This window comes from Limanda limanda, chromosome 22 (assembly GCF_963576545.1).
Source record: "Limanda limanda chromosome 22, fLimLim1.1, whole genome shotgun sequence".
In the NCBI taxonomy this organism is placed as follows: Eukaryota; Metazoa; Chordata; class Actinopteri; order Pleuronectiformes; family Pleuronectidae; genus Limanda; species Limanda limanda.
Window position 1 is genome coordinate 16499620 of NC_083657.1, and position 12333 is coordinate 16511952.

General features: G+C 40.8%; 1 protein-coding gene across 1 annotated transcript; it reads right to left on the minus strand.

The window, feature by feature from the left end:
• Nucleotides 1–1841: 1841 nt before the first annotated feature.
• LOC132995896 (histone H2A.Z) lies at nt 1842–3372 on the minus strand. The gene is made up of 5 exons (XM_061066139.1): nt 3286–3372; nt 2950–3027; nt 2678–2791; nt 2433–2562; nt 1842–2177 (listed from the first exon to the last, which is right to left on the minus strand). Exons 1-5 carry the CDS (start codon nt 3286–3288, stop codon nt 2116–2118), a joined length of 387 nt encoding a protein of 128 aa, XP_060922122.1. The 5' UTR covers nt 3289–3372; the 3' UTR covers nt 1842–2115.
• Nucleotides 3373–12333: the final 8961 nt, after the last annotated feature.

Below are 12333 nucleotides of genomic sequence, written 5' to 3' on the forward strand. Positions count from 1 at the left end.
CCTCGTCTGTGTGGTAACGACTGGGTTTTTCAGCAGGACAACGCTCCAATTCACAATGCCCGTCTGACCAAGACTTTTTTCCAGGAGAATAACATCACTCTTTTGGACCATCCTGCGTGTTCCCCTGATCTTAATCCAATTGAGAACATTTGGGGATGGATGGCAAGGGAAGTTTACAAAAATGGACTTCAGTTCCAGACAGTTGATGCCCTTCGTGAAGCCATCTTCACCACTTGGCTAACATTCGCACTAGCCTTTTGGAAACACTTGCATCAAGCATGCCAAAACGAATTTTTGAAGTGATCAACAATAATGGTGGAGCTACTCATTACTGAGTCAATTTTCATCAGCTGATGAACAGCCTACTTCAGTTAAATTGTTGTTTTCAATAAATTGCCTGCTCACAACTTTTGGGCTCTTGTTCCCATTTCTTCTTTTTGCATTTTGAAACTCTACTTAGAACCTTCCTAAGATTCAACAGTGCAAAATGCAAATTCATGCAATTTTTTAACTGGTCTTAAGATTTTGATCAGGAGTGTACATGTTACACTCTATCATTACCTTTGGTCACGAGTGCACCTGATTGGGCTTGTTCTATGCGACTTGGCCCATGAACTTCTTAAAGTATGTTTATGTTCAAACAAGTATTTAAAGAAAGGTATTATCAAATGTGACTTCTGCTAAAAAAGGTGATCTAAATATTCAGACTAACATTTCACATAGAACATTTCCTATCGAGCACTGGATAACCATGAACAAATAATGTTCATGGCTAAAAACAAATAACTCCCAGAAAACATTCAAAAATTGTTCATTGACAGAGGGAAGGGGGGGGGGTCCATCATTTAAGGGGAGATTTTAAACCACAAAATATCCAAACAAGGAGAAGTTTTTTGTTTCTCAATCTGTGGAGTATAGCTGTGGAACCGTTTGAATATGGAATTGGAATAATGTCCAAACAGAACCGAGTTTAAAACAGAGTACAAAGAAATGTTCAAAAGTCATGTGTGAAGAGGGGATCCAACAATCACTAGGTGTTTGCAGGAGTGGTTTCTTTGTATGGTGATTTAGTATTCATTTTTCTGCTCTGAATAATACAAATTAGTTAATAGTTGATTTGGGGTATATATATATATATATGTATAAATATATAGCCTTATTCTTTATATTGTATTTATAAAAATGTTTGTAGATTATATACAATAGAGCAGCTAACAATTTATACATACAGAAAGCTATAAGAATTTATTAAATTACGTCCTCTCACTGCTTTTCAAATATGTAGAGTAAATCAGTAAGTGTTTGGACTTTTTCCCCTCATCAGTTTGTAAATACTTTTTCACTTGATGTATAATTTGTTTTACATGATTCAAACGAATGAAGCCATTTTGTATCCTTTATGCATTCATACAATATGTTTATCCAAATATTCATAGCTGGACAGAAATAAATACACTGGCTCCGCAGATTATGTACATTAAAACCATTCGGTCATTGGACAAACTCTATGCAGAAATCCATCCGGACGGCTCCATGCAATTGATCCATACACCACAACGTGTCAAATGTTCTGACTGCCAGTCCAGCCTTTTTTTCTGAATCCAAACTTCAGCATGCTTTGCAATTCATGCACCTGCACAAGACTGATGGTTTGCACAGGTTAAGATGGTTCAATGGACACCACAATGCTGTCCACATTGCAGCAGTGGTTCACCAGGACAGAGTCTTTGGTGATTAGGAACACTAAAGCCAAACACATTTTGTCCATCGACACTGGGGTAGCCAACTGAATACAGAGGAGTGTGATAACACCACAGCAATAAGCAAGAACTGAAAGAGCAAACTGTAAATGCCCGAACAAGAGCTTTATTAAAACATCACTTTAAACACAGGAATGCGACAACTTAAGTTTTTGACACATGAACTGCAGCACCAGAAAAAAGCCAAAAAACACAAAAGATGAGCTTCTCTGAAGCCACTTTTAAAAAATACCCCAGGTGAGTAAATGCAAGCTCAACAATACAAACAACTCCTAAAGGCGTTCTAATCTAAAGACAAACAACCACTTGATGTAGACTTCGTTCTGAGATGGCACAACTTCCAGGGGACTCCAGGTTATACGGTCTTCTGCTGGCCCTTCTTTCCAATCAGAGACTTGTGGATGTGAGGGATCACACCTGGTAGGGGGGAGAAGTCAATGGATGAGCCATTATCAGTGTTTCAGTGAAGTAACACTTTTCAAAACAGAATCACTGCTTCTTCCAGATTGCTACAGACTGATCAAAAATTAGTAAAAACACATTGTGGAAAGAGTGTCTGCAACTTCAAGTACAATCTAAAGAGTTGGACAGTATGGTTATCTAGAACCAATATACAGATCTTAGATAAGTATTGTGGACTTGTAAATGCACAGAGTCTGAACATTTGTTTACCTCCACCGGCAATGGTGGCCTTGATGAGTGAATCCAACTCCTCATCTCCTCTAATGGCCAGCTGCAAGTGGCGGGGGGTGATGCGCTTCACCTTCAGATCCTTCGATGCATTTCCTGCCAACTCCAGGACCTGACACAAAAACAGGGTTTCATTACTCACCGGGGCCCGAACCGGCAGCTCCGCAGAGCCCGGTCACTTCATTTGAGTAACGATTAGACGGAAATCAACGGAAGCTCGGCGTTACCTCGGCTGTGAGGTATTCGAGAATAGCGGCGCTGTACACGGCGGCGGTGGCTCCCACTCTGCCGTGGCTGGTGGTCCTCGTCTTGAGGTGTCTGTGGATACGGCCCACGGGGAACTGCGGCGACAAGACAGAGAGAGGGGCTTCAGGGCGGCGAAACAAAGGGCTCGGTGGCCCGCCAGGGGGAGACGGCCACCAGCTGAGTAACCTCTGCAGCCCGTTAGCTTCCGCTAGCCTGTGCTAGCACCGCCTGGCCATTGAATGAGCGGACAAACCTGCAGTCCTGCTCTCTGTGAGCGCGAAATAGCCTTGGTCTTGGTCTTCCCCGAGTCCTTCCCTGCTTTGCCGCCAGCCTGGAAAACAACAGCGCTCATGAGCTCCGGCCCGTCACAACACACATGTTACATGGACTAAACGCGCCTTTTAGCGTCATAGCGCCGTTCACCCAACCACTGGCGACGCGTTAGCTGGCACGCTAGGCTAGGACAACAGCTAACGTTAGCCGCTAACAGTTGGCTCCTCAAAGGAACGCGCTGGAGACTACTTCTCATTTAGCGCAAACAAACCTCTACACACACACACATTGAGCGGACACGACGTGAAACACGCACCATGTTTAGAACTCTCGAATAATCTCCACCGCAGCAGGACACACTGACACAGCTCCGAGCGAGTATCGTCCGTTGGTTTGAACAACAGAGCCCGCCCACAGCTGGACATAATATATAGCCAATCCTTATCCGGGTATCTGGAGGCCGCGCAGCAGCCAATCGAATCGCGCTCTGCGTTTCCTACTGTGGCGCTCGACCAATGAACGAGGAGAAGCTTCACTATGCGGGAAAAGTCGTAAATAGCCATTCAAAGGGAGGCTGGGTAATGTAGTTCTCACCTGCAGAAAGTCGATTCCTATTGTCTATTTTGTTTAATCAAATATATTTTTTTGTATTTATATCATATATGTTTTTACTTTCAAATTCAACTTCATACTAGACTGTAAATATGTTAATTTTTTTATCTGGACAACTTCCATTTAGAATGACACAAATCACAACAGGTGTAATTCAAAATTTTTTATTTGAAACCATGACACCAAAACTCATCAGCCCCTCAGGGTCAAATGCATCAAGATGTGTTTTAAATAAAAATAAAAATAAAAAAAAAGGTCTTTGTAAAATGTGATTTTGCATGAAGATGCTGTAGCTGACAGGATGGGATTTTGTTACATTTAAAGTTATATTTAATTTAATTATGCAAAAGCATCCTCACCTGACAGAAGACACTGTCCATTTCTTATTTGATCTTTCGACTGACTGCATTGTTTTGATTTAAAAAGCCATGAAAACACAAAAAATCTCTCATTATTTGCTTTTCAGTAGTAATCTGTTTTCAAATTTCCTTAGTGTCAAAGAGTATATTCAAAATGCTGTCAACTTCAGTATTTATTTTTCTTTACGGTCAAAGGGAAGTAGTATTTCTAATTCCTGAATTTTATATCTCGCAATGAAAAGAAAATTTCCTTTGTCATCACTTCCGCTGAAAAAAACACACATAAACATCCCAGTTACATGAAGTATTCAGCAAACACAGAGCAAACAATACACATTCCAAAGCTTAAAGGGAAAATTGACAGCAAGAGTGTCAGAAGAGTTGGAAGAGTTATTTATTATATTTTCGACCAATACCCCTCTATTTCATCTCGATATGTTGGACTCATTCAAATATTTTCTAATCCAAATATTCTTTTAGTCATGATCCATCTATCCATTCTCTAAACTGAGTTTCAAACATTGGATTAGTAGGATACATCCCCTGCGTCTTTTTGCAGTGTTGTATTTTTACCACTTGATGGCGATATATGCATATAATTCTGTGTGCCGTCATCGTAAATAGTGACATCCCTCAACTCAATCCACAACATTAAAACAGAGAGATACATTTTATGACAGGTTCAAGGTGCAGATGGATGATGGGATTAATCTTAAACTCAATAAATCACAAAGAATAGTTTCCTGTTCCAACCATAGCTTCAGACCTGGACTACGCTCTTTCAGGCCCTCAAGCCGAATTAGCTTGAGACAGCTGCTTCATTTGCCCAACAGTTTTTCTTTTTTAATCTCGAAAGTCCCCCAGCTGGCAGAGGGGCAATATAAAATCCTTGGAGTATTATTTGAATGCCTCATCAACATTTCCTCCCCTCCATTTGAAATTAAAAACACTTGCATAACAAGTGGATCATTGTGTTTATCGTGTTGTTTGTAATGCCTTCAAATGAAATTTGCTTTGGGAGCCTTAACGTGGTAATTAGTGGTGTTTGTTTTCTATCCTTTATCTGGGAAGATGCTGCTTTAGACAAACAGACCCAGCTATTTGAATGTATTTTAGTCTCTTAACTGAGAAATATGAGTATCAAGCAAAAAAGTGGATATACCTACAAATATTTTAAATAGAACAACAGCAGCTGACAAATTCACATTAAAGAGCTTTGTATGTTGTATGAAACAGCACTGGCAGTCGGACATAAAAACCTAATCTACCACCTGAAATATTTTTTCCCCATTGGAATTTAACCAGGACACCACAGAGCAGTTAGACAAAGACAGTGAAGGAATGTCTCTCTCCATTTCCCCACATTTTCTTTCAGAAGAAAAGGAATAAATATCCAAGCATTCCACCTGTCTTCCTTTGTACTCAAATCTTACATTGTACTATTTTCCCTATTCCTTCCTGCCTTTAAGACAATAAGAAGCTAAATGATCAGCATTTGAAGTTGATAACTCAGTTATCAGTTCTATGGGTGGACTTTTACAGTTCACTATAAGGGTGGTAGTTTTGTTTAGTTCATCTACTTCAAACAGACAAATAAATGTGTAGATGATGAAAAACTATAAGCAAAGAATAAAGAAAATAAAAAGTGAATACACAGAATGGATATCCATGTTTGGGCTGTGTGTGAGTTATACATAAGAGTATTATTGATATCAGTCCAAATTAGAGTTTTCTGAAAGTGTGTAGTTGCTTCATGATGATCACGAATCATCTTGTGATATCAGGCAGCAGCTGAAACTGCAGAGATTGAAGTTTCCTTTTCATCCCGGTTTACTGCAGTGTTAATGGGTAACAGGCTCCAGTTCAGGGGTGTGTGTCAGGACTTGATAAGAGAACATGTGTGTGTGTGTGTGTGTGTGTGTGTGTGTGTGTGTGTGTGTGTGTGTGTGTGTGTGTGTGTGTGTGTGTGTGTGTGTGTGTGTGTGTGTGTGTGTGTGTGTGCATCCATGCATCCGTCTGTGTCTGAGACAACACGCACAGCTGGTGGTGGGCTGGTCACATCTAAATCACATACCATTCATTCTCAGGCTTTCAGCAGTCACTCATTCACTCTCTCCACTGACCTCCACCTCGCTCGCTCATTCCCCACTCCCTCTCTCCCTCAGTCACTGTCACTCATCTCTCAGTCTCTGCTGCTGAAGTCCTTCTCTCCATTTGTCACGGGAGTTCATCCACTTGTGGCTCTTCTTTCGTCAGGTCAGGCCTGGTCCAGGAACCAAATGACACAGGACCACACAACCAGTGATAACACAAATTTTTATTTAGAAAAGAGCAAACACTGAAATTATGAAACCAACAGCTAAAGTTCTAATGACACAACGTGGGAAATCTACGATGTCCTCTGTTCCAATCAAAATAAAAATGCCTCTCTCTAAATGCTTTGTCTCTGTATTTGACACATTTTGGGATTTGATCACCTACTCTTACATTCAGGGTTAGCACCTGTTAAAGCTTCAACAGCAGGGCACCATCACTGGTGTGTCGAGATACGCAGTAATTGGATGATTTATTGAAATGAAACCACATAATAAGTGTAGAGACTCAGATCTGTCAACAAGCTATTGATTTTACAAAACATCATATTTATGTGCGTATTTTAAAAGACATTGTGCCATTGTGTACAATGTTCATCTCAGTAAGGAAATAGTGACTAAAGCTGTCAAATTTGGAGAAGAATGTACATTTTCTGTGGGTGTTAGTGTGTTATTTTTGTACCCTCTGCTCTAACGTTGCTGTAATCTCCATGATCTTACACGCTGTGTGCAGCTGTATTGGACAAGCCGAACATTCTGAAATGTCCATACATAACATAACATTGATATATACCAAGAACCTTCATCCTGATGATGTTCTCCTCTACACTTGACATCTATTGCACTTCTGTCCGTCCTGGGAGAGGGATCCCTCACATGTGGCTCTCTCTGAAGTTTCTACGTTCTTTTTCCCCTGTTAAAAGAGTTTTTCTTAGTTTTTCCTTTCTCTTGTTGAGGGTTAAGGACAGAGGATGTCACACCATGTTAAAGCCCTATGAGACAAATTGTGATTTGTGAATATGGGCTATACAAATAAATTTGATTGATGATTGATATATTGATATTTGGACAACTATAGCAAATACTTGAAGTTGCTCAGCCGCAGGCTCTTGCTGCTCTTAGTAGCACTAAGAGCAGCAAGAGCTCTCACTCACAATTCACACTTGAAAGAATATACATGCATTATTCACTTTTCAACTGAAGGTGCAATCCGTGTACACCCAAAGAACGAGGCCTGACTTTTTGGAGTGGACAGAATTTTCCACTGAATGTTGGTAATTGGTTAAATGTTTAATTCTGAATTTTAACCACATGCAGTCAACGCGGAAGCAAATATTTCATTGCCCCTGTAAAACACCCATTCTGAAAATTAATTTAACTAGAAACAGAATTCCGATTGAAAGTCATTATTAGTTGTGGTTCTTCCTAGTTGTTTTAAACTACTAATTGAACTAAACCTAAATAGATAATAAAAATACAATTCTATTCTATTCTGTTTTATTCTATTCTATTCTATTCTATTCTAGTGTTGTGCAATAGGAGTAGACTTGACGTTGGCTAATTATTAATAATCATGAAATAGGATTATTAAAATAATAAAAATTATCTATCAAAAATAATTAAATTATTAATTGAAGATGATCAGTAATCAAATAACAATAAAACCACTAATGAGAAAATAGGAATTATCAATTAGAAAGTACAAGCTGTCAATTAACAATGATAAGGTTATCAACCAAGAATAATGAAAATAATTAGTCTAAAACAATAAAATTATCAATTTAAGAATAATACTATCTATATTAATAATTGAGAAAGGGGGGGCACCACCCTGGTTACCAGGGACCAACGATGTCAAGCTATAATTATCAGTCTCATAATGATAAATGTCAAATTAATAATGTCAATATTTTAATATTAACGATTACTTAATAAACAGTGAAGGCTTCTAAGTTCGAGCACAGGCGATCATAATCCAGCTGCAATCACATACATATGCACAAATAATCACAGACTACAGATACTTTAATTACAAAAGTATTTATTAAAAAGGGGAAATAAAGTTATAATGTTATTCAATGATTTATCATTTTAACAAGCTCCAATATTTCAAAGGTAAACACAGCAGCAGCACTTATCACAATTCAGAAAATACATGGACAACCTGCGGTCTACCTATGTATGTCTGTCTCTATGTGTGTGTGTGTCTGTGTCAAAGTGTCTCTCTGTGTGTGTGTGTCTATGTGTGTGTGTGTGAAATAAAGTTAGTGTTATTTAATGATTCATCATCTTAACAAACTCCCATATTTCAAAGATAACAACAGCAGCTTATCACAATTTAGAACACGCATGTAACCTCTGGTCCATCTATGTGTCTCTGTGTGTGTGTGTCTGTCTGTGTCTATCAATGTGTGTGTGTGTGTGTGTGTGTGTGTGTGTGTGTGTGTGTGTGTGTGTGTGTGTGTGTGTGTGTGTGTGTGTGTGTGTGTGCGAGAGAGAGAAAAAGAAGGGGGGTGGCGATGACGCGTAGTGACATCACATCTAAGATGGAGGCCGATCATGATTCGTGGAATCAAGGCCTAAAAACTCTCAAAATGGCGGATTGACTACAAAACAAGATGGCGGAGCCGTTATGAATTTAGAGCCAGGATGGGAGGAGAGAGAGAGCGGAGGCGTGGCAATAATAGACTCAAAATGGTGGGTTAACTTGCGTTATTCAAGATGGAGTCTATGTTAATGACACCATGTGGCCGGAGCGCACACTGGTGGTCGTCACATGAATTACACAAAGGAAATTTTAGACAAAGAGAATTCTTATCTCTGCTTGGCTTTGGGGGCCGAATGGTTTCCAGATGTGTTCAGCCTCTCTAAGCATAGATTTAACTATGTGACATGACCTGTATTATAAATACAGGTCAGAAGTGTGTATAGGTCGGTTTAGAAGGAGAGAGAGAGAGAGAGAGAGAGAGAGAGAGAGAGAGAGAGAGAGAGAGAGAGAGAGAGAGAGAAAACATGTAAGGAGAGTCCAAAGAAGCTCTTAAAAATACGTCTGAGATGAGTTAACAGTGATTCACCCCTCAGCCCTCAAGCGAGCGTTGTGGGCCGAGGTTCTGATCGGTGAAATCACTGCAGACTCACACAGACGTTAACAGTGCGGGCGGAGGCGCTTCTCGCGGCCCTATTTACTGCAACACAAAACATTGCGATCCAACCGGAAACCGGAAGTAGCGGCTCGGAGTAGTGGCCGGCTAAAACAATGGAACACGGAAGTTCCATCAACAAAATACACTCAAGTATTAAATCAACACGCTACATATTAAAACTAACATCTGCCCAGACAACATAAGCCTCTTACTGTGACCGTGATTTCGTGGGTTGCCTGCGCCTCGGCGCGAATCTCCCGGAAGTCCAGTGAACAATGTCTTGGCCTCTCAGGCGAGCTCCCGTGAGCACCGCAGCTGGGCCGGACCGGAGCGGATCAGTCATGCTCCGTGACGGGATGAAGCTTGGTCTTCTTCTGCAGCAGCGGAGATCGTGCTGCCTCACAGGGACGTTCGGCTGCTTGTAGCCGTTGTAGATCGTGTGGAGAAAGAATAAAGTAAAGTCCGTGTGGATAAGGAAACAGTCTGAGATCGTCCAGCGAGCAATTTCCTGTTTCGATGTCTAATCGCCTCCTTAGTTACTGAGTCGTGTGGTTAGACCTCTTGAGGTCAGAAAACAACTTGAGCAGCGTGGAAAAGAAGACAAAAAGAGTCTCTTAAAAATACCGAGTTAACTAGTAGAACCCCGGAGGGGTTCTGTTGTTGCTTGGGCATCTGAGTGAAGAGGAAGATTTCTGGGAGCAGAGGGGTTTTGTTCTACCTGGGAGGTACCTGCCCCCCCTGGAGGAGGGGTCAAGGGTCAGTGTTGCCCTCAGCCAATTAGATGTCAGGGTCCCGACCTTAGTGGGCGGGGATTCGACCTCAGTGGGCGTTTCAGAGTCTCATTTGGGTTTTTGCAGAGCGGCCTGCAACATCTCCCCACCAGGCCCTGCTGGAGGGGGGGCACAGTGGGGGTTCAGGACATGCTTCCCCCACCAAGGCGAGGCTCCAGGCTGTCTAGAGAAGGTGTGAATTAAGACTGAAACTGGTTGAACTGGTTTCAGCTGGGCCTTGTAGGCCTCAAGTATTTACAACCTATTGTTTGATGGTCACTCAGGACCTCACCCCCAACACTAGAATTATCTAAATCTGAACTTTTTTGTCTCCACAGAGTTCAGGTCAAAACAACATATAAACTTAATATGATGTTCCACAGGGTTCAGTAAATGGTTCCGTTCATTTAGAAATGAACCTGACCAAGTTATTCACCTTTATAAGATTATGATTATGACTATTCAGATATAAATTATTTTACACTACTACCGACTATTCTGTATAAAGGGGCCCTAAGGAGCTGATGTTGCTGCAGCTGTTGCTATGGTTAGCAAAGCTGAGAAAGGAAAATGTCTGCACCCTGGAGAGAAGTATCTCAGGACACTGACTGTGTCTCTACAACCCACATGGGGTTAAACAGCAGGAAGGGAGAGGAAGCGCGGGAGAGCTCGGAGGAAGGAGGGATGGACAAAGAGCGTGAGAAACTGTGATGTCACAACAAAAAAAAGACAATTTTGGTGGGAAAAGACTCCTCATTAAGAAGATTGGTGGCTGTTTCATTAAATACATGATGTAAACAAGAGAACTAAAAATATCTGGTGGATTAATGAATTAAAGGAATTCCAACAAACTTTTGTCTCTTTTGATTGGTCACAGTGATGATGATGATGATGATGATGATCATCACAAAAGCATGTGGGTCAATGAAGAGCATGAATATTCACACTCATTATCAGAGCGCTTTGTTGACAGCCCTTGTTGTGTTGCTCATACACTGGATGATCATGCATGTCTTTTTGAAAGTGTGTGTGTTTGTGTGTGTTTCAAATCATCTGTTGAACCTCTTGTGTGTCCGTGTTAAAATAAGTTTATACGTGGAGGTCAAGAGTGCTAAGACATCACATACCTCTGCCAATCCTGTCGCCCTATCTCGCCACGTTAAAAAAAGTGAAAAAAACTCCCGGATCTGCTAGTTTATCTTTATCTGCTCCAAATATAATGGGTTTGTGTTTGGGTCATGCCTCCCCCTTCACAAGATTTCATGGAAATCCGATCAGTGGTTTTGGAGTAATCCTGTGGACAGACAGACGGACAGACAGCAACTAGAATGGCCCTGAGATGAGTGCATCCTCCTGGGTCCAACAGTCTCCGTAGAAGCTGCACCAAATTGCACACACTCATAAATTATAGTCCCGTAAACATGCCTGATTAAAAAGAAAGAAAAGTTTAATTACCCTGCAGTGATATCGAAGGTAAAAAAATAACTCCTGGATCTGCTCCTTGGTCCAGGTCCTTTCCAAACTCTGAAAGAATACATAAACACCATCTCAACAAGCATGTATTAACACACACTGGATCCATATGTTACTACACTTATTATCAATACTCATAATACTGTTGCTAAATTATGAAATTATCGTACATTTTGGGATTATCAACCTAGGGGTCATGTATCAATGGGCCGCTTTATTATACAGATATGGTAATAATTATAAATTTAAGTGATGAGGTAACACCAGTTGTTAGCCCGGTGAGTGTTACGATTTCATCATTGGCTGTTTTTAGAATTAATTGGCACGTACAGTTGTCAATGTGCCATCAGGGAGTGTTGCCAATTTAATGCCTGTTGCTATTTTAATCAGACTATTTGGCGAATTCTCCTTTTTTTTTAATCTGGTGACATTTTGAACAAACCTTATCGACATTCACTGAATGCATCAGTGCTGATATTTGAATGAGCTTAGGTGACAACTTGCTCTTGTTCCAGTGAAGGTGGGACACACTTACTTCAAGTCACTATGGTCATAGTGTGACTGAATGTAAGTAGTACAGCCTGTCATTAACCAAATGTCCCACTCTGCACTTTCCTCTCCATCCATTATCTGCTTGTTTTAGAAATCATCTTCACTACAGGAAACAACCACCTGCATCCTGAAAATGCCAAGTTGTGAAGAAGATTTGGAACTTAAAATCACAAAGTCGAAACATGTCTTTTAATATTATTGCACTTTGTCTACTTGGTGGATTGACTGTAACCCTGGGAGGATGCTGTCGATGACGCAATTGAGAAGAAGAGTCTGCGGTACCCGAAGTTGCCTGTACAGGAATAGTTCTTCCAGTGCTGGTTGGCTGCAGGGGATTTATTGCAACATCCAGCATCTGATTG

Coding starts and splice junctions, on each gene's coding strand:
- LOC132995896 (XM_061066139.1), bottom strand. Junction 2,792..2,949: donor CACAGAGAGCAGGACTGCAG/GTTTGTCCGCTC, acceptor TTGTCGCCGCAG/TTCCCCGTGGGCCGTATCCA. Junction 2,563..2,677: donor TCGAATACCTCACAGCCGAG/GTAACGCCGAGC, acceptor TTTTTGTGTCAG/GTCCTGGAGTTGGCAGGAAA.